Here is a 25,440-nt window from a genome sequence, read left to right as displayed (position 1 = left end):
CCTGTAAGCTGTATGTAATTTCCACTTTATTTTTAATAATCAAGTTAAGTCCTGAACTATTTCAGCCACAAATATTGGTCTGTTGTCTGATCTTAGAGTTAGAGGCAGTCCAAATCCAGGCATAAAGTCTCTTAACAACACCTGGATTACTTCTAGTGCCTTCTCTGTCCAGGTGGGGAAGGCCTCAACCTGTCCTGAAAAGGTGCAGATGAACACCAACATGCACTGATAAGCCCCCTCGCAGAGCAATTTGGCAAAGTCCATACCATGGTTTTTCACAGGGCTTGGCTCCCTGGCTCCTGTTTCCTGAACTCCTGGGGGCCGAGTAGGCCCTTGTCGTGGATTGTTCTGAGCACAAATTTAACACCATTTGTTTACAAATGGCTCGAGTAATAGCAGAGAGCCATGGCACATAGAAATGATGCTTTAATAGGGCCGGGCACGGTGGCTCACGCCTGTAATCCCAGCACTTTGGGAGGCCGAGGCGGGCGGATCACGAGGTCAGGAGATTGAGACCATCCTGGCTAACATGTGAAACCCCGTCTCTACTAAAAATACAAAAAAAATTAGCTGGAGGTGGTGGTGGGCGCCTGTAGTCCCAGCTACTCGGGAGGCTGAGGCAGGAGAATCGCGTGAACCCGGGAGGCGGAGCTTGCAGTGAGCCGAGATCACGCCACTGCACTCCAGCCTGGGGGACAGAGCACGAGACTCTGTCTCGAAAAAAAAAAAGAAATGATGCCTTAATAATGTCTTTAGTGCTGGGTTTTTGTTTTTTTTTTTTTTTAGTGGAACTGTTTTACAGATCTGGGGGTCACCATTCCAGGTATGGCTAACCTCCCACTGGAGAATTTTTGCCATCTTTCTTCAATGTAGTTCTTATTCTTCCGGGTAAACCAAGCTTTTTCGTTTGGAGTGGAGCTTGGGATCCCCAGGAGGGGAATCTCCGGGAGGGAGAGGTGTAGCTAAGACTTCCTCTCTGGAAGGTGGAGTTGTCATTGCAGCCCGTTTGGCTCTTCGTCTGCCTTTCTGTTTCGTTGCTTTTCGGTGCCTCTTGCAGTGCATTGCTGCCATCTCTTCTGGGGCCCACACAGCGTTTAACAGCGGTAGAATTTCTTCCTTAATACTTTGTTTTTTCACTTCTAGCGGTTAAAAGTCTTTTATTCTCTGTAAACAGCCTCATGAACATGCAAAGTGGCAGAAGCATATTTGGAATCTGTGTAAATACTTGCCTTCTGCTCTTTTCCTAGCCAGAGAGCTCTTGTCAGAGCTATTAGCTCTGCTTTCTAAGCAGAAGTTTCTGTAGACACAGATGGCACCTCTACTACTGAGTCCAAAGTCACCGTGGCATACCCAGCTTGGCAGACTCCCTTTAGTATGAAACTGCTTCCATCAGTAAAACATTCAATGTCCAGGTCCCCGAGGGGCCGGTCTGTTAAATCTTTCCAGCTTGAGAACACTTTATCTACCACGTCCACACAGCAACGAAGGGGACTTCCTGTGTAGGGTCCAGCCCTACGGGGGCTTAGCGCGTGTTCTCCCCGTGTGCAGAGACAAGAGATTGTAAGAAATAAAGACACGAGACAAACCGATAAAGAGAAAACAGTTGGGCCTGGGAGACCACTACCACCAAGACATGGAGACCAGTAGTGGCTCCGAATGGCTGGGCACACTGATATTTACTGCATACAAGACAAGGGGGCAGGGTAAGGACGGTGAGTCGTCCAAGTGATTAATAAGGTCAGGCGAGTCACGTGATCATAGGACAGGGGGGCCTTTCCCTCTTAGGTAGCCGAGCAGAGAGAGAAGGCAGCAAACGTCAGCGTTTTCTTCTATGCAGTTATAAGAACGATCAAAGACTTTAAGACTTTCACTATTTCTTCTACCGCTGTCTACTACGAACTTCAAAGAGGAACCAGGAGTAGGGGAGGAACATGAAAGTGGACAAGGAGTGTGACCACTGAAGCACTACAGGGAAGGGTTTAGGCCTCCGGATGACTGCGGGCAGGCCTGGATAATATCCAGCCTCCCACAAGAAGCTGGTGGAGCAGAGTGTTCCCTGACTCCTCCAAGGAAAGGAGACTCCCTTTCACGGTCTGCTAAGTAATGGGCATCTTCCCAGACTCTGGGGTTACTGCTTGACCAAGGAGCCCTCAAGCAGCCCTTACGCGGGCATGACAGAGGGCTCACCTCTTGCCTTCTAGGTCACTTCTCACAATGTCCCTTCAGCACCTGACCCTATACCCCCCGGTTATTCCTAGGTTATATTAGTAATGCAACAAAGAGTAATATTAAAAGCTAATAAGTAATAATGTTTATGCTGATTGATAATGTCCATGATAAAAGCTAATGATTAATAATGTTTATACTAATGATTGATAATGTCCATGATCATCTCTATATCTAATTTGTATTATAACTATTCTTACTCTATTTTCTTTATTGTATTGAAACAGTTTGTGCCTTCAGTCTCTTGCCTCTGCACCTGGGTCATCCTCCATCCACATTCCTGGTACTGACTCGAAGAGGAGCAAGGCAGCCGGGTTTAGGGTATTCACAGTCTCTGAAGTCAGTTTATCAGCTTCCTGCACCAGTAGAGCAGTGGCAGCCAGTGTTTAAAGCAAGGAGGTCATCCAAGTGCCACAGAATCCAATTGCCTGGATAGGTATGCCGCCGGGCAATGCCATGACCTTATGGCTTGAGTTAGAACCTTCATGGCCTCCCTTTCACTCATGGACAAACAAGAAGAAAAGCTTACTTAGTTAGATCTGGCGGTCCTGAAGCTTAGTGAGATCTGGCGGTCCTGGCCGGGCGCGGTGGCTCACGCTTGTAATCCCAGCACTTTGGAAGGCCAAGGCGGGCGGATCACGAGGTCAGGAAATCGAGACCACGGTGAAACCCCGTCTCTACTAAAAATACAAAAAATTAGCCGGCGTGGTGGCAGGTGCCTGTAATCCCAGCTACTCGGGAGGCTGAGGCAGGAGAATGGAGTGAGCCCGGGAGGCGGAGCTTGCAGTGAGCCGAGATCGCCCCACTGCCCTCCAGCCTGGGCGACAGAGCGAGACTCCGTCTCAAAAAAAAAAAAAAGCCTTCTCCTGGTCGGCCTCCTAGAGGAGGGTCTCCTTCTTTCTTCCTCTTTGTGGCTTCGTATAATGGCTTAGCCATGAGCAAGAAATCTGGGATCCAAATGCCGCAGAACCTTGCTGCCTCTAGGACCTCTCTTACCTCTGATGCCGGGTGATTGGAGTAGGAAGTGCACAAACAGCCTGCTCTCCCCTCACTGCTCTCCCCTCACTGCTCTCCCTTCACTGCTGTCCCCTCACTGCTGTCCCTTCACTGCTGTCCATTCACTGCTGTCCATTCACTGCTGTCCCCTCACTGCTGTCCCTTCACTGCTGTCCCTTCACTGCTGTCCATTCACTGCTGTCCATTCACTGCTAAGCCACCTTTCCTCTTGGCTTATATAGAAGCTTAAATACTGGACACTTTTAGAGCAGATTTGAGCCTCTTTTCCTGACACTTCATATCCTGCCTTCCACAGCACCAGAAACACGTGCGCTTTATTGGATGCCATTGTAGCAAAGTGAGTGAGGATAAAGGGCTGACACAGGACTCAGGCCAAGGGGGCTGGACCAGCAGCAGATGGCGAGTACCTGGAGATTCTTTGTCATCTGAGAAATTGCTTGGAATATTATCACAGAACTACTGGTGAAAGGATGATGAGTGCAGTGGTCATGAGGATGCCCAGAAGCAGGGCCCAGATGTTCAGGCACTTGGCGGTGGAGGCATAGGCCTGGGCCCCGGTCACGTCACCAACCATCTTCCTGTCCCTTGACTGGGGGAGAGGAGATGGTGAGGGGAAGAGGATCCCCCAGCTGAGAGCCACGTGCTATGGCTCCGGCCGCCCCCTGGCTCCTCCCTGCCCTGAGATCAGGGACCACCTCCTCCCCTTCCTCACCCGGGGGAGACTCTCCAGGAGCCTTGGGGCTCACCCTCCTTCCGCCTTGGCCCCAGCACAGGCTGTTCTCCCCACCATGGGGGCACAGGCTGTTCTCCCCACCATGGGGTGAAGTCACCTGTGAGTTCCCTTCTCACTTTCTGGGAGAGCCTGGGGGCCAGACTGGAAGGTGAGGGTGTAACTTCTTACTGGGCTGTAGGGAGAATTGCTCTGGGCTAGTGGATAGCCGGGGACAGACTCTGAGCCAGCCAGCCTCCTGGAGCCTCCTCCTAGACCTGCACCGGGCAGATTCCCCAAGCCACACACACACAGATCACACAGACTAAGCTCATGACGTGGGCACACACGGGACAGAGGTGCACACAAACTCACACTCACAGGGACACACAAGTCCCCACCCCAGGCAGCATCTGGACAGGTGGAGCCCCAGGCTCACCGGCACCCCCTGGATTTCCCCCGGGGCCATACGCACCTTCACGGAGTAGGCGAATGCTATGAAGCCCAGGCAGCACCAGTTCAAGAAGAGGGTGTTGAACAGGGACCAGACGACATGGTCGAGCACGGAGGTCTCGCTGCAGATGTGGATCACAGCTGACTGTAGGGTCCAGCCCTATGGGGCATAGCGGGTGTTCTCCCCATGTGCGGAGACCAGAGATTGTAATAAAGACACAAGACAAAGAGATAAAGAGAAAGCAGCTGGGCCTGGGGGACCACTACCATCAAGACGCGGAGACCGGTAGTGGCCCTGAACGCCTGGGTGCGCTGATATTTATTGCATACAAGACAAGGGGGCAGGGTAAGGAGGGTGAATCTTCTAAGTGATAAGGTGAAGCATGTCACGTGATCATAGGACAGGAGGCCCTTCCCTCTTAGGTAGATGAGCAGAGAGAGAAGGCAGCAAACGTCAGCGTTTTCTTCTATGCAGTTATAAGAATGATCAAAGACTTTAAGACTTTCACTATTTCTTCTACCGCTATCTACTGTGAACTTCAAAGAGGAACCAGGAGTACAGGAGAAGCATGAAAGTGGACAAGGAGTGTGACCACTGAAGCACCACAGGGAGGGGTTTAGGCCTCCGGATGACTGCGGGGAGGCCTGGATAATATCCAGCCTCCCACAAGAAGCTGGTGGAGCAGAGTGTTCCCTGACTCCTCCAAGGAAAGGAGACTCCCTTTCATGGTCTGCTAAGTAATGGGTGCCTTCCCAGGCATTGGCGTTACTGCTTGACCAAGGAGCCCTCAAGCGGCCCTTACGCAGGCGTGACAGAGGGCGCACCTCTTGCCTTCTAGGTCACTTCAGCACCTGACCCTACACCCCCCGGTTATTCCTAGGTTAGGTTAGTAATGCAACCAAGAGTAATATTAAAAGCTAATGATTAATAATATTTATAATAATGATTGATAATTGTCCATGATCATCTCTATATCTAATTTGTGTTATGACTGTTCTTATTCTAACTATTTTCTTTATTATACTGAAACAGTTTGTGCCTTCAGTCTCTTGCCTGGGCAGCTGGGTAATTCTCCACCCACAGCTGACTTCACACCGTGCTCTTCCTTGAGCATGTCTCAGGTTCCCGGGAAGCTGATGTTTTTGGGAGTGAAGAAGGCTTGGGAAGTGTGGTTGCTGGTCTCTTACGTGGCCATCTGTGGAGTGACGTCCGGATGCCGGGCACTGTCTCTGGCAGGTCTTAGCTGTCTTCTCAGGCTCCTTCTCCCACCTGGACTTGGGTTCTGCTTTCTTAGAAGTTTCAGTTTCCTGCTGTTTGGAGATTCGTGAATTGTGTGAGGTCTGAGGAGGGGGGTAACACATTTCTGAACGTGAAGTTAAACATTCAGGGCGGGCAGAAGCACTGTGGGCTAAGTAAGGAGGCTTCTCTCCAGGACCCCATCAGGACAGTGTTGTGTGACTCCAACCTCCTCTTGTAGCGGTGCCAGAGGCCCCTGTGAGCTTTACTAGGCCTGGGAGTCTCCTCTCCTCACCCCAGCTGCTGCAGGACCTCACTGTCTTGGCACAGGTCCCTGCCAGGCCCCGATGGGGCTTCCACACTCCAGGCCCCACAGGAAGCCCCTCAAGCCCTCACCTCTCTCGTCACAGCCCTCCTCTGCTGAAATCTTCCCTTTCCTGGGGCTGCGGTTCTGCTCTGTGTGGGTTCAGAGGCCTAAGCCTCCCTGTATCTCCTGGTGCAGGTCAGAGACCCAGTGGCCACTGCTGCGTGCCCCACAGCAGCCTTCCAGGCCCAGGACCGGGGACTGCGGGGAGCACTGACTGAAGTGGGGGCTGTCTTGGGACACAGGGAGGATTCCAGGGCCTGTGGGGGCAGCTTCGGTGCTCAGGACTCACACGTGTGACCCCCTCCTTCCTCCTTCCGGGGCCCCTTTGTTTTATAAAACGCCACAGAGGTCAAGGAGACATGAGGGGCAGGTGGGGGGGTTCCTGGACTCGGGGCCACACCCAGTGGGGCCTGGGCAGGGCTCTAGGGCCCCACTGGCCAAGAGCTTCCTGAGATTACAGCAGTTTCCTCTTCCTGCCTCAGTGCCCCGTGGACAGGGGGTGCAATCTGAGCAAAATGAGATGAGGTCACTGGGCCAGCGGCTCCTGTGGCATCCGGCCAAGGATGATGTGCTGAAAAGTTTCCCCTGAAAACATTAGAAACAAAACTCACCTCAGGAGAGGCCCCTGCGCCCTCCAAGAGGAAGTGGGAGTCACGTGAGGCTTGTCTTGATTGGAGTTCCTGGAGAGGAGCCCCCCTCTCCCTCAGTGGGGGCTCCTGTTTCCCCTGCTCTGCTCTGAGGTCCCCAGGGTCCAGAACCTATCCTGGAGCTTGTCAAGGCCACCAGAGACCTGCTCCCTGTGAAGTCTCACACTGGACTCTGGGGTCTCCTGTGCCTCCTCTGATTCTGCACCTCGGTGCAGCCTCTGGCCTGGCTGCACGCTGAGGAGCTTCCCTGTGGCCACCGAGCCCTTGGAAAGTGGCCAGTTCCATTCTCAAACTGCTGCAAGTGCAAAGCTCATGCTGGATTTTGAAGATTTGCTGAGAAAAAAATTTCTTTGTAAAACGTCAATATTTCATCAATAGTATATCTTGTTGATGATATGTTGAGATAATATTTTGGATATATTTGTGTAAGTAGATTGTTCGCCGGGCATGGTGGCTCACTCCTGTAATCCCAGCACTGGGAGGCCAAGGCAGGAGGATTGCTTGAGGCCGGGAGGTTGAGGCTGCCATGAGCTGTAATGGTGCCACTGCCCTCCAGCATGGATGACAGAGACCCCACCTCTAAAAACAATTAATTAATTAAAATTAAATCAGTAAAAAAATTTTTAATTAAAATTTTAAAAAATAGATTGTTAAAACAAATATCACCCATTTACTTTTGCTTTTTTAGAAATGTTGGTACTGGAAGATTTGGAATTGGGTGTGCAGGGCCCACCCTCTTCACTCATGTCACTGGCGCCTTCCACTGGCGGCACTGCAGGGGGAGCCGCCGTGCGTCCCGAGGTGAGGGTCCTGGCCTGGAGATCTGCCCCCACAAGTCCCCAGGACTCCGGCTTCCTCTCAGGGTTCACTTCTTTCTTGAATTAGAGCTGGGTCTCCTGGTCACAAAGGAGCTGTATCTTTTTTTTTTTTTTTTATTAATTTTTTTTTGCACACAAAAACAATAAACATTTTCTAAAAAATACATACAAACAAAAAGATGCGTATCAAACATATTAGGAAGGTTGCACATGGGAAGTCGGGGAATAGAAATGGGGGGTGGGAGTTAAAATAAATGAGAGAGGGACTTTATATGGATCAGTGATAATAACTCAATCCTCTATTTGACAAAGAAGAGGGAGAAGGAAGAGGAAGAAAAAGAAAGTGGGATAAAGGATCAGAAACGGAGGAAAATAGAAAAAATTAGAGTATGACTCCAGGGTAGACCTGTTTTGTTGTCACTGAGTTGGTTGGTTGGTTTGTCTGTTGTATTTTTCATGTTTCGCCAAGTTGGCCAGACTGGTCTCGAACTCCTAGCCCGAAGTGATCAACCCGCCTCGCCCCCCAGAGTGCCGGGACTACAGGCGTGAGCCACCACGTCCAGCCCCCACATTGCTTCTGGCCTCCGTGGTAGACCTCCCAGACGGGGCGGCCAGGCAGAGACGCTCCTCACTTCTTCCCAGACACGGGGCGGCCGGGCAGAGGCGCTCCTCACTTCCCAGACGGGGCGGCCAGGCAGAGACGCTCCTCACTTCTTCCCAGACGATAGGTGGCCGGGCAGAGGCGCTCCTCACTTCCCAGACGATAGGTGGCCGGGCAGAGGCGCTCCTCACTTCCCAGACGATGGGTGGCCGGGCAGAGGCGCTCCTCACTTCTTCCCGGACGGGGCGGCCGGGCAGAGGCGAGGAGCTGTATCTTTGAGGCTTGGAGCCTTCCCCCAATATGCCTCATGGCACGGGGCAGGCCTCTGGGCAGTGGGCAACGGGGGCTCGCTGCCGCCAGTCCCTGACACCCGCCCTGGTGTGAGTGCTTCAGGTGGCTTCCCCACTGCCGTTCAAACACGGTAACTTCAGAAGGTGGCATTTGTATCTGACATCTTGGGAGTCTTAAGACTTTTTCTAATGGTTTCCAAGGACAGGCTAATAATGAGAGACACGAGAACAACCTGGTCATCATTAGGAAAACAAAATGCTCTGACTGCATAGGAAAATAAGGTTGATACTTCTGTGAACCTACTCAAATTAACACCCAATCGAAACCAATTTTTTTTTTTTTGAGATGGAATCTCGCCCTTGTTGCCCAGGCTGGAGTGCGATGGCGTGATCTTGGCTCACCGCAACCTCTGCCTCCCGGGTTCAAGCAATTCCCAGCCTCAGCCTCCCAAGTAGATGAGATTACAGGCAAGCGCCACCACGCCTGGCTAATTTTGTACTTTTGGTAGAGAGGGGGTTTCTCCATGTTGGTCTGGCTGGTCTCGAACTCCCAACCTCAGGTGATCTGTCTGTCTCAGCCTCCCAAAGTGTTGGGGTTGCAGGTGTGTGCCACCATGCCTAGCCACAAAACTGATTTTTAAAAAATGTATCTAGATTGTAAAAAAATATATCTTCTTCTTCTTCTTTTTTTTTTCTGAGACGGAGTCTCACTCTGTTGTCCGGGCTGGAGTGCAGTGGCTCGATCTCAGCTCACTGCAAGCTCCACCTCCCGGGTTCACGCCATTCTCCTGCCTCAGCCTCCCGAGTAGCGGGGACTACAGGTGCCCACCACCAAGCCCGGCTATTTTTTTGTATTTTTAGTAGAGACGGGGTTTCACCGTGTTAGCCAGGATGGTCTCGATCTCCTGATCTTGTGATCTGCCCACCTCAGCCTCCCAAAGTGCTGGGATTACAGGCGTGAGCCACGGTGCCCGGCCTGTCTTCTTCCTTCCTAAGTAAGTGGAGGAAATAATGTATACAGTGGTCATTTCCAAGACAAAGTGCCTTAAATTAGCTTAGGTCAGCAAACTACAGAAGAAACAGGATATACTAGGCCCTTGCTTGGATAGCTGATGCCTTCTTGTCAGTCTCCTCCTCCCTCCCCTTCTCCCTCCAGTTAGTTGCCCTTACCCAAACCAAGGAAGTTTAGTCTAAGATGAAAGTTTACTAGCCTGTTGGCCGGGTGCAGTGGCTCACGCCTGTAATCCCAGCACTTTGGGAGGCCGAGGCGGGCAGATCACGAGGTCAGGAGATCGAGACCATCCTGGCTAACACGGTGAAACCCCGTCTCTACTAAAAATACAAAAAATTAGCCGGGCGTAGTGGCGGGCACCTGTAGTCCTAGCTACTTGGGAGGCTGAGGCAGGAGAATGGCGTGAACCCGGGGGGGCAGAGCCTGCAGTGAGCCGAGATCGCGCCACTGCACTCCAGCCTGGGCGACAGAGCGAGACTCCATCTCAAAGAAAAAGGAATTTACTAACCTGCAAAATAGCCCAGTTTGTCTGTCCTTATCAGCCTGCCAAGCTACTTAGCTCGTAAGTCAAATGCACAGAGCCCCTGGGCTGACTGGGATTGCAATGCATTGTGGGCTGCAACAAAATGCAGCAGGACAACCCTAAAGAAGATACCTAAAGCTCCTGCCCAGCAACCAATAGGAAGACTGTGACCCCACAGTACTCAGCCTATGAGGATGCGGGGGAGGGGCCTGTGCACTCGGGGATAAATCGCTTGTTGTGACTGTGCTGCGTGTGCCTGCCCGTCAGATGCCTGATCTTGCAAGACCATCATTAAAAGTCTCACTTTTGCTGTTTTCCGGGTTTCTAAGTCCGTTCTTTGGGTTTAGACAAGTGAGTTTGTTTCTCACAGTAAGCTCTGGAATTTTGTGACTTAGCAGTTTAAGGAAAAAGCAAGTCTCCATGGGGTCTCTTAATGGCCAAAAATTAGAGTAAGGAATAAATAGAGTTTTGTTTTGTTTTGATTTGTGGGTTTTGTTTCTTTGTTTGAAACAGGGTCTCACTCTGTCACCCAGGCTGAAGTGCAGCGGCACCATCATAGATCACTGCAGCCTCCACCTCCTGGGCTGAAGCGATCCTCCTGCCTCAGCCTCCCGAGTAGCTGGAACTCCCAAGTAACACACACCAGCATGCCCAGCTAATGTTTAAATTAGAGTTTTAATTCACAAAGAAATAAAGAGTATCTGAGCATTCATCTTCCACAAAAGCAATCTGAAATTGTCTCTGTAAGTGGGCGCCCTGTCTTTCTGGAGGCTCAGTGTGGAGAATGAGGTTGCATCTCAGGATGGCCACAGCTCCTTCCTTCCCAAGCCCTTTCTTCAGCAGCCATGGTGGGAGCTGCGCGGAAAAGCCCTTTAGAGTTGCAGCTAGAGGGTGCCTTCCAGGAGCTGCTGGGCCAGCTTCACCAATGCCTACAGACAGTCAGGACAGATTCAGAGAAGGTTTGTGTCAGGAGGGTGAAAAGCCCCTTCCTCAAGCTTCCGGTCGAACAGCCCCATGAGGGGTGCCCTGACCTTCTTGCTCTAATGCAGCTGCTGTTCCCGGGGGCAGCGACTCCCCCTCTCTCCCTCCCAAGTGCAGCCCCGCCCTCTTCACAGGCACACACCCCACAGCACGTGCGGTGCCTCAAGGTGCCCAAGGTGCACGGGGAGGCCCATCAGTGCTGTTCCCCAAGCCTCCAGCTTTCTTCCTGGAATCTTTCTTCCCCACCCCCTTGCAGCTCGGCATGAACTTGTCACTTGAGGTGGCCAGTGAGATGTTGTGGGCATGAGAGGTGGTACCAAGAGATCAGGCGTGACTCCACCTCCGTTCCCACCTCGGAGGCCTGGCAGCACACACCGGGGGCTCCCCAACCTGGGCAGCTGGGCGAGGACGAAGCGCAGACCCCACACCTGCCACAGGCCCACACTGGGGGGAGTCGGCGGCTGAGGGTCGGGCTGTTCGTTACCACCGCACAGCCTGGCTCATCCTGGCTGACTGGGGGCGGTGCTGCCCGGGCCAGGCGGAGCAGGGAGGACGTGGTGGGGAAGCGACCCCTGAGGTGTTTGGAAGGCAGAGCAGGAACCTAATAAATGTGAGCCCTGGACTGAGGCCAGGCAGTGAATGTTCTGCGGCCGGATGTGGGTTTGGCATCATGAGTTCAGGGGAGAACTGGCCGGTGGGTGCGCAGGAGTGAAAGGAAACCGAGAAAACCCAGGGGGGACTTTGTGGGTTACAAGAGGCAACTGCCGTTCCACCCTGACCAGCAGAAGGGAAGATTGCAGAGACCCTCGAATGACGATTTCAGCGGTTGCGGCTAGGATGGAATCAAGAGCCTGCCACCGCACCCACTGCTGACATCTCCAGATAGGGTCCAGCCAAGGGAAGGGCCCAGGAAAGCCCTTTTACTGTACCAAATGCTCCAAGAAAAAGAGACTAAGGGTGTGACTCATGCTCTTAAACCTGACCTGATGCCGCATTTTGTTCAGAGGGATTCTACGGGGAGGGGGGCAGTGGGGGCTGAGGAGGACCAAGGAAGGAAATGCAGCAAAGCCGAGAGCAGGGAGGAGGAGCAGGTGTGACTCTGGCACAGGGACCTGACCAAATCAGAGTGAAGTTTAAAAAGCTGATTTACGCCGGCTGCGGTGGCTCACGCCTGTAATCCCAGCACTTTGGGAAGTTGAGGTGAGCGGTTCACTTGAGCCCAGGAGTTCATGACCGGCCTGGGCAACATGGTGAGACCCTGTCTCTACAAAAAGTATGAAAAAATAGCCAGTGGTGGTGGTGCATGCCTGTGGTCCCCCCCCACTCGGGAGACTGAGGTGGGAGGATCGCTTGAGCCCAGGAGGTGCAGGCTGCACTGAGTGTTGATCAGTCACGTCGCTGCACTCCAGCCTGGGTGACAGAGCCAGACCCCGCTGTCAGGCCTCCGAGCCCAAGCCTGCGCGTATACACCCAGATGGCCTGAGGCAACTGAAGAACCACAAGAGAAGTGAAAATGGCCAGTTCCTGCCTGAACTGATGACATTACCTTATGAAATTCCTTCTGGACAGTGAGTCTCAGAAGCTCCCCCACCCAGCACCTTGTGACCCCTGCCCCTGCCCGCCAGAGAACAACCCTCTTTGACTGTAATTTTCTGCTACCCACCCAAATCCTATAATATGGCCCCACCCCATCTCCCTTCGCTGACCAGCTGCACCCAGGTGATTAAAAAGCTTTATTGCTGGCCCGGCGCGGTGGCTCACGCCTGTAATCCCAGCACTTTGGGAGGCCGAGACAGGCGGATCACGAGGTCAGGAGATTGAGAACATCCTGGCTAACACAGTGAAACCCCGTCTCTACTAAAAATACAAAAAATTACCCAGGCGTGGTGGCGGGCGCCTGTAGTCCCAGCTACTCGGGAGGCTGAGGCAGGAGAATGGCGTGAACCCAGGAGGTAGAGCTTGCAGTGAGCCGAGATCACGCCACCGCACTCCAGCCTGGGCGACTGAGCCAGACTCTGTCTCCAAAAAAAAAAAAAAAGCTTTATGGCTCACACAAAGCCTGTTTGATGGTCTCTTCACGTGGACGCGCATGACACCTGCCTCAAAAGAAAAAGAAAAAGAAAAAAAAGTTGATCAAAGATTTGAAAGAGTTGCACTGTCCTAAAAACACAGGCTGGATCCAAAGAGACCGTGACAGCTTGAGACTCAAAGTAGCCCTTGGGCCCCCCACGTCTCTACAGGCAAGAAGGGAGCTGAGGAAGCCACTCAACTCTCCAGCACCCACCCTGTAGGGCCGCGGAGGACCATGGGGATGGGAGGTGTCCCCTCCACCGAGCACAGCCCTCATCTCTTCCAGGAAGTTGCTCCCCGGCATCGGGGTCCTCACCCAGCCACCCCTGGGACTTTGGAGCCACTGCAGAGCCTGACTGCTGGGATCTGCCTTCTTCCCCATCCAAACCAGATCATTGAAGCCCCTGTCCCTGCTCCTTGGTTGAATACTGGGGGTGTGGGCAGAAAACTCTTCATCTTTTTAATTCAGGGCCTTCCAGCTTGGGAGGAGACATAGCTAGGCTGGATGCGGCAACTTGTGTGCTTTTGACCTTCATGTAGCTGGAGGACACCGGGATGGTTGCCCTTGAGGAAGCAGGTGTATTTTGCCTGCAGGAAGGGCAGTCTTCCGAGTACCTCGCAGGTGTCTGGATGTCGTGCGCATTAGTGCTGTTCACCAGACACCTTTGGCTGTCCTCTGGGCAGATGGCAGCGTTGTGTCTTCCTGTGGAGTTCCTTCCTTTCTCCTCAGTGACCACGGAGACGTGTGTCGAGGTGTGACCTCGCCTGGGCCTCTGCGTGAGGGTGGGGAGCAGAGTCCTCCTTAGTGGGGGTGGAGCGTGCACGGGATGTAATGACGCGGGGCCATTTGTTACGCAGCCTAGCACAGCCTGTGCTGGCTGATGCAGATGGCCATTGCAGTGGTCATCTCAGGTCCTCAGCTTAGTCTCATCCTCACTGGAGATCTTAGCCTTGGCCTCACAGCTGCTCCAGATCTTTTCCTGGCAGAATTTTGGTGACTTCAGAAATATGATTACTGCTGAACCCACTTCTCCCAGCATTTCTATTTGTGGTTGCCTGGTGTGTTTAAAGTCTGTGTTGATGGGTGCATATATTTTTAACGTTTCCATTGTGAAATTTAATAAATTTACAGCAAAATGTATAAAATACAAAAGTAAAAAACTATCACCTTAGTCAAAAAATGGTGCATTGCGCATCCCCTAGAACGTGCCTGCCTGTCTCTGCCAAGTCATGACTTTCACTTGCGTCTGTTGGTGTGAAGAGACCACCAAACAGGCTTTGTGTGAGCAATAAAGCTTTTTAATCACCTGGGCGCAGGCAGGCTGAGTCCAAAAAGAGAGTCAACAAAGGGAGATAGGGGTGGGCCATTTTATAGGATTTGGGTGGGTAAAGGAAAAGGGGTTGTTCTCTGGCGTGTTCTCTGGCGGGCAAGGGTGGGGGTCTCAAGGTGCTCAGTGGGGGAGCTTTTTGAGCCAGGATGAGCCAAGAGAAGGAATTTCACAAGGTAATGTCATCAGTTAAGGCAGGAACAGGCCATTTTCACTTCTTTCGTGATTCTTCACTTGCTTCGGGCCATCTGGGCGTATATACGTGCAGGTCACAGGTGCAGGTCACGGGGGATACGGTGGCTTAGCTTGGGCTCAGAGGCCTGACAATGACCCCTCCCATCCCAAAGACCACCACTCCGGACTTCTGTGGTGAATACATTCTTGCTTTTTGTCAGGATTTTAACACCCACGTGTGGGTTAAACCAAACCTAATTGAGTGTTGGCTAAACCCAAACACGATGAGTTAGAGCTTCCAACATCTAAGTTCTTGGACCTCTGCTGATTAGGGTTTTCTATGGAGGCCTCATTATGTAGGGACGATTGCTTAAATCATTCCCCTAGGGACTGACTCAGTCCAGTCCCTCTCCCCTCCCCACAGGCTGAGGGTGGGGCTGACAGTTCCAGCCCTCGAATCGCCGGGCAACCAGAGCCCCTTTCCAAAGGCCTCTTCATAGGGGAAATCCAGGTGTGGTTGAGAGGAGCTCTATCTTTACTCCTCATCGCCTCGGAATCACAAGGGTGTTAGGGGCTCTGCAGAACTGGGAAACGAAGGCCAAACCGGTTTTTCTTACTGCATCACCGTATCCATTTCCCATTCCTTGAAAAAATATTCAAGTTTACCTTTTGTTTCCAAAAACATAGCCAGCACTGCTGGTTTATTGTCTGGGAATTCCAGCACCCGGAGTTTCTGCTGCCTGAGGCTCCTGCTGACCCTCACCCTCACTGTCTTCTCTCTCCGTGGTGCCTGTTTATGTTTCATTGTTGGACACGGAGCGACATTCAGGCCTGGGGTGTTATCTCCATCCGGGGAGGATTCCCTGCTGATTCCGTCAGGCACCCGGAATCACCCAAATTCAGTTTCAGAGAACTTTTCTGTATTTCTGGGTCTTTTCTTAAAATGTATCTCATTAAATCTCTGCTTTTAATTCATATTTATTATAATAATTCTTCTACAAGGACATATTTCTGCCATAGTTTTTATATTTTCTATTTGCCCTACTTTTGGGGTTTTTTCTTTTGGTGATTTGCATGAGAGATTTTTTTCTTTTACAACTTTTCTAAAAATTTATATTTATCCACTCATTCAACAAATACACACACATACATATATACACACACACATTTTTTTCTTAAGATGGAGTTCTGCTGTTGCCTAGGCTGGTCTCAAACTCCTGGCCTCAGGCTCTCCTCCCACCATGCCTGGCACAACAAAACTTATCGAGTGTCTCCTTTTTGTTGTTGGGGCTCCAAACGTGATCTTTAAATATGGCCCTTTGGCATGTTGAGTACTTGGGTCTGGGGGCATTAAGGTCCTCAGAAGCAAAGCCTCTCTGACCTTCTCCTTCCCTCCTATTTCCTGCCCCATTTTCTCCCCAGTGTGAATCACAGAAACCAGAATTCCTTTTCCCCACGGTGAGTCATAGAAAATAGAACACCTCTCCCCCAAAGCAGGCCGTAAAACCTAGAAGGTCACTCTGTCCCTTTTCCCTTGGAGGCCTTCCTTCCAAGAGGTTCTGCTCTCATGCGTGGGAGGGAGGGAGGAGCTTTGCAGGGGAGGCTGAGAAGGCTCTGGGCAGCCTTGCTGGGTCTCCCCCCTCAGCCTTCCCACTGGCTTGTTCCCATTTCTACACCGCTGCCCATTCTTCATCTAATCTGAGCATAAAGAGTTTCCCTGGGTCTCTGGGTCTTCTATGTCACACGCAACTTTGACACAATAAATGTGCTCTGCTTTCCTCTTGTTAGCTGTGTGTTGTTGAAGAGTGTCGCTGTGACCCTATGATGGGTGATTAAAGGTCTCACAGCTTTTCTGCTCCGAGTGTCGCTGTGACCCTGTGACGGGTGATTAAAGGTCTGACAGCTTTTCTGGTCCTACAGTGCCAAGAATTGTTGCATGTGATGAAACAAACCAAAACACCCTAAAATACTGGGGGCTGTTGAGATGATGAAAGTTAAATACTGGGGGCTGTTGAGATGATGAAAGTTGAAACACAGGGCGATGCTCTGTCCCTCTCTCTGCTTGCCTGGTGGCAGGACGGCAAGTTACAAAGACTAAGGTCTTCCTGGCCTCCTCTCTGCCTTTCGCACCTGAAGACACTTGCGTATCAGCTCAGAGACAGAGAGATTCCAGGAGATGGTTGCTCTTCCCGTAAATGTTCCTCCCCACATTTTCCTGCCTTTGTCTTGTTCCCATAGGATTTACGGCTCATGTTAAAATACTATTTAAGTAAGGCTCCTAAGCCATTGCAGAGAGAGAGAAATACTTTTAACCTGAGGCCTCTCCCATGAGACAGGTACAGCAGGCATCAATAAACTGCTGTTGATTTTTCTCATGTTAATCTCACTTTTATTTTCAGGAGACGGTCTCAACTAAGAACCTATGAGAAAAGAAAAGCGTTGTATCTTCTCCCCTACAGTGGTGGGCACACGGTGTGGCCTAGTGAGCTCTTGTGATGGTGTCTTAAGACCTACACTGTTCACTCGCCCCATTCACTTCCCGGACTTGCCAGCCCCGGTGCCACGCACCCTTTGGCAAACCTTCCCATATCCCTTCGAGCTCTCACTCCCTTCCTGATGGCATTATCCAGATCTTCAGGCTTTGTACAACTGTATTTTCCTTCACCGTTGCCCTTTGCATCTACCTTTTTACTGGCAGTGGTTTGTTCCTAATAACAGATCTCACAAACACATTTGGCCCCCAGACTTCTCCTGTGGCCTGCAGCATGTCCTGGATTTCTGTTTTTTGTTTTTTGTATTTTTTTCTTTTTTGAATTCCTTCTTCAAGAATGTTTTCAATGTAGATGTGAGGGAGAGACACATTCTGAGGCTTTCTGGAAATATCTTTATTATGCTCTTAGATTTGAATCACAATTTGGCTGCATATAAAATTCTAGATTTTGGCCAGGATGGTCTCAATCTCTTGACCTCGTGATCCACCCACCTCAGCCTCCCAAAGTGCTAGGATTACAGGCGTGAGCCGCCGCGCCCAGCCCAGCTCATTTTTATTTTTGGTAGAGATGGGCTGGTCTGGAACTCTTGGCTCAAGTGATCCTCCCACCTCAGCCTCCCAAAGTGTTGGGATTACAAGCATGAGCCACCACACCAGCTATTAACCTTAGTTTCTAGTGAAAACTAGCAAGTAAACACTTGTAAACTTTTTGCATACATACCAATATTCTGCAGATTGGCAAATCTGTGAATATACCATTTCATAATTTCTAGAAGTGTGTATTTCTTTATCATACAATTTTTCAATATGGCACAGGGTATGTTTGCTAGCAGAGACAAGTATGTTTAGTTCTTCTATAATAAGAAGCCAAAAGTAGACAAGCTTATGTTTAGCAATCAAAGTTTCAGTATTTTATCTTATTTGAAAAAAATAAGGTTTAAAAAATATCTTTCTAGATAGTCAATGAATAACCATCATTTAATTTAACTTAACACAACTCTAACAGTGTAAGCTACCAGAGAGAATTGGGAAGCTGCTTTTAAGTAGATGTTTCATAAGAGCAGACAAGGCTGGACATCATCAAATTGCTTTTCTTGGTGGCACCTCTTTTTTTTTTTTTTTTTTTTTTGAGACGGAGTCTCGCTCTGTCGCCCAGGCTGGAGTGCAGTGGCGCAATCTCGGCTCACTGCAAGCTCCGCCTCCCGGGTTCACGCCATTCTCCTGCCTCAGCCTCTCCAAGTAGCTGGGACTACAGGCGCCCGCCACCACGCCCAGCTAATTTTTTGTATTTTTAGTAGAGACAGGGTTTCACCGTGGTCTCGATCTCCTGACCTCGTGATCCGCCCGCCTCGGCCTCCCAAAGTGCTGGGATTACAAGCGTGAGCCACCGCACCCGGCCTTCTTGGTGGCAACTCTTGTAACAGAGATAACATAAGTTTTTGCCTAATAAACTTAGGTAAAACCAAAGTTGTGTGTCTGCGTTTTTTTTAATGCTGACAACTCTAAATATTTCATTAAACCAAAAAAGTTTAAATAGCATTTATTTACCAACTATAATCTCAGATGACATGAAATTTAAAAAACATTTGGGTTAGTTTCTATATTTCTAAGAGTTTAAGGATAACTCAACTTATATAAGCTCATATTTTTCTTTAAGCCAATTAAATACCGCTTTTTTATAAATTAATTTTGGCAATGCCATCTAGAGTAGGAAAATGTCACGTGTACATATATACATAGACATACATATACAGACAGAAGCAGATCATATAGCTTTCTTATTTTTTTTTCACACTCTTCAGACACTAGAGTGTTACAGCTTTCATTCTAAAATTTTAGCCATATGCCGGGTACAGTAATACAAAACACACTATTTAATACAAGAACAATTGGCTCCAAATCTTGTTTCTGGCACATGGAACAAGTCGAAATTACTTGCCAGATGATTAAAGCTTTTATTAATATTTGTGGGAAAGACTTAAGGTTTTTCATTTGCCCAATTTCCATATAGCTCTTTTTTTTCTTTTCTCATAAGACATCTTCCCAAAATTTGCATATCAAAGAGATAACCCTCAGGTGTTTGAGCGGAGTAGAAAATTTACATCTCACAGGCACAGAACTTAGACTTCAGGCTTAAATACCTTCATTTGAAGAAGAGAAAAAAGAAAGAAATGAAAGAAAGAAAGAAAGAAAAGAAAAGAAAAGAAAAGAAAGAAAGGAAGGAAGAGAAAGAAAGAAAAAAGAGGAGAAAAAAGGAAAGGGAAGGGGAAGGGACGGGAAGGGAAGGAAAGGAAAGAAAAAAGCAAGCAAGAACAAGGAAAGAAGGAAGGAAGGAAGGAGGAAGAAAGGAAGGAAAGAAGAAAGGAAGGAAGGGAGGGGAAGGGAAAGAAAGAAAGAAGAAAGAAAAAAGCAAGCAAGCAAGAACAAGGAAAGAAGGAAGGAAGGAAGGAAAGAAAGAAAGAAAGAGAAAGAAGAAAGAAAGAAAGAAAGAAAGAAAGAAAGAAAGAAAGAAAGAAAGAGATAGAGGAGGAAGGAGGGAAGGAAGGAAAGGGAAGGGAAGAAGGAAGGAAGGAGAAAGAAGGAAGGAAAGAAAGAAAGAAGGAAGGAAGAAGGAAGGAAAAGGAAAGGAAAGAAAAGAAAAGAAAAAAGAGAGAAAACAAGCAAAGAGCTAATTAAGCCAAGATGGGGGTGAGAAATGCACCCTAAGTGAAGGTAAGTTTTGTGATGTAGATTTAAATCAGTGCTTTCTCCATTCTTTTTTTGTTGTTTATTTTGTTTTGTTTTGAGACAGGGTCTTATTTTACAACCCGACTGGAGTGCAGTGGTGCGATCATAGCTCACTGCAACCTCAAACTGTTGGTTAAATTTCTTTGTAAAGATGGGGTGATATGGTTTGGATTTGTGTCCCCACCCAAATCTCATGTCAAATTGTAATCCTCAGTTTTGGAGGAGGAGCCTGGTGGGAGGTGATTGGATCATGAGGCAGACTCACCCCTTGCTGTTCTCAGGATAGTGAGTTCTCATGAGATCTGGTTGTTTACAAGTGTGTGGCACCTCCCTCTTCTGTCTCTTCCTCCTGCTCCAGCCATGCAAGACATGCCCCCTTCCTCTTCACCTTCTGCCACGATGGTGTAAGTTTCCTGACGCCTCTCAGCCATGTGTCCCCTTTTGCTTTTTTTTTTTTTTTTTTGAGACAGAGTCTCGCTCTGTCACCCAGGCTGGAGTGCAGTAGCGCGATCTCAGCTCACTGCAACCTCCACCTCCCAGACTCAAGCAATTGTCTTGCCTCAGCCAGCTGAGTAGCTGGGACTACAGGTGCACGCCACCACGCCTGGCTAATTTTTGTATTTTTAGTAGAGATGGGGTTTCACCATGTTGGCCAGGCTGGTCTCAAATTCCTGACCTCAACCTGCCTCGGCCTCCAAAAGTGCTGTGATCACAGGTGTGAGCCACCACGCCCAACCTAAACCTTTTTTCTGTATAAATTACCCAGACTCAGATAGTTCTTTATAGCAATGAGAGAAGGGACTAATACACCGACTCTCACTGTGTCACCCCGGCTGGTCTTGAACTCCTGGGCTCAAGCAACCCTCCTGCCTCAGCCTTCCAAAGTGCTGGCATTATAGGCATGAGCCACCACTTCTATTTCCTTTATAGAAGTAAATTTCTGTTACAAAGGGTCTCAAAATAATTGGATCAAAATAATCTTTATGCCAGAGTAGCACATGTGGGGCCTACACTGACCAGATCAGAGGCTTCCCAGCCCAGCTTATGCTTTTTTAACTCCATCACTGAGTTCAGGGTGGAGCCTGCTGATGAATGGGCAAGCATTTTCCATGCCTGGAGTTAGCACGAATAGGCCAGGATATAATTCTACATCATCAGCAAATTTCTGGAACAGGGAAACCTTTCACTATTGTTCTGAGCTCAGATTTTAATCAAGATGTCAATGTGGTTAAAGTAGGAAGGCCTGGTTGATCTAAAGGCCTAACACGATGAAGGTTTGGCTAACTTTCTTTTTGTCTCTGGGGTATAAAAGTTACTGAGCACAAAAGTGAGTATTTCAGAGCAATCTGGCAGAGCAAGACGGAGAGAAAGAAAAAAGGGCTCATCTGTGTTGAGTGAGTAGACACGCCCTTTTTCATTGTCAATTAACTGCTTCCGTTTTCCATTTGCCTTTTCTATGGCGTCTTTTAGAGAGGCAATTTCGGATTCATTTAGTCTTTTAGCAGCCTGGGCATGCCAATCAAAAAATCCTCCCGGGATGGCGTTTCTCGCCTGTAATCCCTGCACTTTGGGAGGCTGAGGCAGATGGATCACTTGAGCTCAGGAGTTCGAGACCAGCCGGGGCAACACGATGAAAACCCATCTCGGCCGGGCGCGGTGGCTCAAGCTTGTAATCCCAGCACTTTGGGAGGCCGAGGCGGGCGAATCACGAGGTCAGGAGATCGAGACCACGGTGAAACCCCGTCTCTACTAAAAATACAAAAAATTAGCCGGGTGTCGTGGTGGGCGCCTGTAGTCCCAGCTACTCGGAGAGGCTGAGGCAGGAGAATGGCGTGAACCCGCGAGGCGGAGCTTGCAGTGAGCCGAGATTGAGCCACTGCACTCCAGCCTGGGCGACAGAGCGAGACTCCGTCTCAAAAAAAAAAAAAAAAAAGAAAAAGAAAACCCATCTCTACTAAAAATACAAAAAATTAGCCGGGCTTGGTGGCGCATGCCTGTAGTCCCAGCTACTCAGGAGGCTGAGGCATGAGAATCACTTGAACCCGGGAGGCAGAGGTTGCAGTGAGCCAAGATCACGCTACCGCACTCCAGCCTGGGTGACAGAGTGAGACTCTGTGTCAAAAACAAAATGTAAATTAAAAAATGCATTCCATTTTCTCTTAGTTGCTTTGGATCCCATCTTTTGCAGTGGACACCATAGATGAACAGCGTTGTCTAGGTCATCACTTACCCACTGCGGCCACCACTTAATTCTAAGTTGCCTTTGGTAAAGTTCACCAATTTCTCTAGACAAGCCCTGGTTCTCCGGTGGAGGAATCTCAGACTCTGTGGATTCAGATAAACTCATTATTCTGTCTTCCCAAACCCCTACATATGTGAAGATGCCTACTGGACCCAGTTCAGTTTCTGTAGGTCTCCTACTAGGCCCAGTTCAGTTTCTGAGAGATCCAGTTTGACACTAGATCTAGTCTGGATTTTTTTTTTTTTTTTTTTTTGTGACTGAGTCTCACTTTGTTGCCCAGGCTGGAGGGCAGTGGCGCAATCTCGGCTCACCGCAACCTCCGCCCCCCGAGTTCAAGCGATTCTCCTGCCTCAGCCTCCAGAGTAGCTGGGATTACAGGCACCTGCCACCGCACCTGGCTAATTTTTGTAGTTTTAGTAGAGACAGTGTTTCACCATCTTGGCCAGGCTGGTCTTGAACTCCTGACCCTGTGATCCGTCCACCTTGGCCTCCCAAAGTGCTGGGATTACAGGCATGAGCCAGTGCGCCCGGCCCGGGATTTTTTTTTTTTTTTTTTTAATGCTCAAATAAAGTTGGAGATCTTAGGATGAAAGTTGCGGAGCTTGCATGAAGTAGAAAAATTAGGCCAGGTGCAATGGCTCACGCCTGTAATCCCAGCACTTTGGGAGGCCAAGGCGGGTGGATCACGAGGTCAGGAGATTGAGAACATCCTGGCTAACACGGTGAAACCCCGTCTCTACTAAAAATACAAAAAATTAGCCGGGCGTGCTGGCGGGCGCCCGTCGTCCCAGCTACTCGGGAGGCTGAGGCAGGAGAATGGCGTGAACCCGGGAGGCGGAGCTTGCAGTGAGCCGAGATTGCGCCACTGCACTCCAGCCTGGGCGACAGAGGGAGACTCCGTCTCAAAAAAAAAAAGGCAACTGCCTTCTTTGTCTGGTGCTCAGACTTTGAGGACGCACATCTGCTGAGCCACTGTACACCTTAAATAAACCCTCCTGCACCCCATTCCATCTCTCCAGCTTCCCAATGTCCTGCAACAGCGTCCAAGAGGGATCTGCTGGCGGGGATGTCCACATCAGCAGCAAGAAAGCAGTGAGTACAGAGGCTCCGGGGCATCCACACCGGATTCTTCATTGCTGCCAGGTGTCTTTATGGCCAGGAGGAGACTCTTCCAGGTCTCACTTCCGACACCTGAACTGCTAAAAAGATAAACAGACACATTAAAAAATTTTAGGGTCTATTTTAGCAAACAGCAATTCATGAATTAGGCAGCACCAAACTGCAAGTAGTTCAGGGCTCCCAGAAAACATTTACAAGGTACACATGGAAGCAAAATTTATAAAAAAAAATTGGGCCAGGTGTGGGGGCTCACACCTGTAGTCCCAGCACTTTGGGAGGTTGAGGCGGGCGGATCACAAGGTCAGGAGATGGAGACCATCCTGGCTAACACAGTGAAACCCTGTCTCTACAAAAAATACAAAAAAAAATTAGCCAGGTGTGGTGGTGGGTGCCTGTAGTCCCAGTTACTCAGGAGGCTGAGGCAGGAGAATTGCTTGAATCAGGAGGCAAAGATTGCAGTGAGGTGAGATTACGCCACTGCACTCCAGCCTGGGTGATAGAGCAAGATTCCGTCTCAAACAAACACATAAACAAAAAATTGACTTGTTAAATTAAAACAGTAGCTTCGATCTCCCCTCCCTCCCTCCCTTCCTTCCTTCTTTCTTTCTTTCTTTCTTTCTTTCCTCTGTGGCCCAGGCTGCAATCTACTCGGCTCCCTGCTGTCCGCGCCACGGACTGCCTGGGACTGCCGGCGCGCGCCACCACTGCCTGCTTTTTCTCCTTTGGCTGCAGGCACGCGTTCGCCATCTTGGCCACGCTGGTCACCAGCTCCTGACGCCGAGTGCTCTGCCCGCCTCGGCCTCCCGAGGTGCTGGGACTGCAGACGGAGTCTCGCTCACCCGGTGCTCGGTGTTACCCGGGCTGGAGTGCGGTGGCGTGGTCTGGCCTCGCGGCAGCCTCCGCCTCCCAGCCGCCTGCCTTGGCCTCCCAGGGTGCTGGGATTGCAGCCCCTGCCCGGCCGTCGCCCCGTCTGGGAGGTGGGGAGCGTCTCTGCCCGGCCACCCATCGTCTGGGAGGTGAGGAGCGCCTCTGCCCGGCCACCCATCGTCTGGGAGGTGAGGAGCGCCTCTGCCCGGCCACCCATCGTCTGGGAGGTGAGGAGCGCCTCTGCCCGGCCACCCACCGTCTGGGAGGTGAGGAGCGCCTCTGCCCGACCACCCATCGTCTGGGAAGTGAGGAGCGCCTCTGCCCGGCCACCCATCGTCTGGGAGGTGAGGAGCGCCTCTGCCCGACCACCTATCGTCTGGGAAGAAGTGAGGAGCGTCTCTGCCTGGCCGCCCCGTCTGGGAGGTCTACCACGGAGGCCAGAAGCAATGTGGGGGCTGGACGTAGTGGCTCACGCCTGTGGTCCCGGCACTCTGGGGGGCGAGGCGGGTTGATCACTTCGGGCTAGGAGTTCGAGACCAGTCTGGCCAACTTGGCGAAACATGAAAAATACAACAGACAAACCAACCAACCAACCCAGTGACAACAAAACAGGTCTACCCTGGAGTCATACTCTAATTTTTTCTATTTTCCTCCCTTTCTGATCCTTTATCCCACTTTCTTTTTCTTCCTCTTCCTTCTCCCTCTTGTCAAATAGAGGATTGAGTTGTTATCACTGATCCATATAAAGTCCCTCTCTCATTTATTTTAACTCCCACCCCCCATTTCTATTCCCCGACTTCCCATGTGCAACCTTCCTAATACGTTTGATACGCATCTTTTTGTTTGTATGTATTTTTAGAAAATGTTTATTGTTTTTGTGTGCAAAAAAAATTAATTAAAAAAATAAATAAATAAATAAATAAAATAAAACAGTAGCTTCAAAGTCCCTAGTTGGAAGCTGCGTTTTCGTGGTATCCAACGATCGTGTTTAGTTTGAAGTCACGTTAGGCTCTAACCATTCATGCTGAGTTGGATTTCAGTTACCTTATCTAAGAACTCAGGGCACTGGGAGGCTCCCCAATCTGATGGCTTCCCAGTGAATTATTTCAACATAATTTTCTGAGAAATCTGGTATCAATCTAATTCGTTTCATTGTAGGAGACCTATTTTTTCTTTCTGGAACTTTCTCTTTCTGGAACTTTTTCTTTGATACTCTTCAGTTTCACTGTGGTACATGAAAATGTAGGTTATTTCTTATCTCACCTCTTTGCAACCTTTCGGTCTGAAGCCCTTCATCTTTCCTCAGTTCTGGGAATGTTAGCTGTATTATTTATTCGGGTATTTCTTTCTCCCACTGCTTTTGGCTCCCCCTTCTAGAACATGGAATAGTGACAGGTATGCACCCCTCTCTCTTTCCCTCCTCTCAGCTCCGTGTTACATGTGCCCTTTCTTTATTCTTCCACGATAATTCCTAGCACCACTCTCAACGGAGCTGGCGATGCAATGTCCACTCTTCAGTTGGGTCCGTTGCCTTTTTATAA

The 25,440-nt window shown here is 49.8% G+C and overlaps 1 protein-coding gene across 1 annotated transcript; it reads right to left on the bottom strand.

Moving 5' to 3' along the window:
* Window positions 1–1,589: 1,589 nt before the first annotated feature.
* Window positions 1,590–5,838, bottom strand: LOC129471241 (interferon-induced transmembrane protein 1-like). Its single transcript, XM_063630930.1, has 3 exons — window positions 5,594–5,838; window positions 4,428–4,565; window positions 1,590–3,832 (listed from the first exon to the last, which is right to left on the bottom strand). Exons 1-3 carry the CDS (start codon window positions 5,765–5,767, stop codon window positions 3,692–3,694), a joined length of 453 nt encoding a protein of 150 aa, XP_063487000.1. The 5' UTR covers window positions 5,768–5,838; the 3' UTR covers window positions 1,590–3,691.
* Window positions 5,839–25,440: the final 19,602 nt, after the last annotated feature.

Source organism: Symphalangus syndactylus, chromosome 21, assembly GCF_028878055.3.
Source record: "Symphalangus syndactylus isolate Jambi chromosome 21, NHGRI_mSymSyn1-v2.1_pri, whole genome shotgun sequence".
Classification (NCBI taxonomy): Eukaryota; Metazoa; Chordata; class Mammalia; order Primates; family Hylobatidae; genus Symphalangus; species Symphalangus syndactylus.
The sequence above is the reverse complement of the archived record's forward strand: the minus strand, read 5'-3'. Positions and strand labels throughout refer to the sequence as shown.

Bases quoted from the DNA above. Each gene is read 5' to 3' on its own strand.
- LOC129471241 (XM_063630930.1), bottom strand. From the start codon at position 5,767: ATGTGTTACCCCCCTCCTCAGACCTCACACAATTCACGAATCTCCAAA. The intron at 4,566-5,593 runs GTAAGAGACCAG...TATGCCCCATAG, and splicing joins GTCACTCCACAGATGGCCAC to GGCTGGACCCTACAGTCAGC. The intron at 3,833-4,427 runs GTGCGTATGGCC...CCTCTCCCCCAG, and splicing joins CATTCGCCTACTCCGTGAAG to TCAAGGGACAGGAAGATGGT.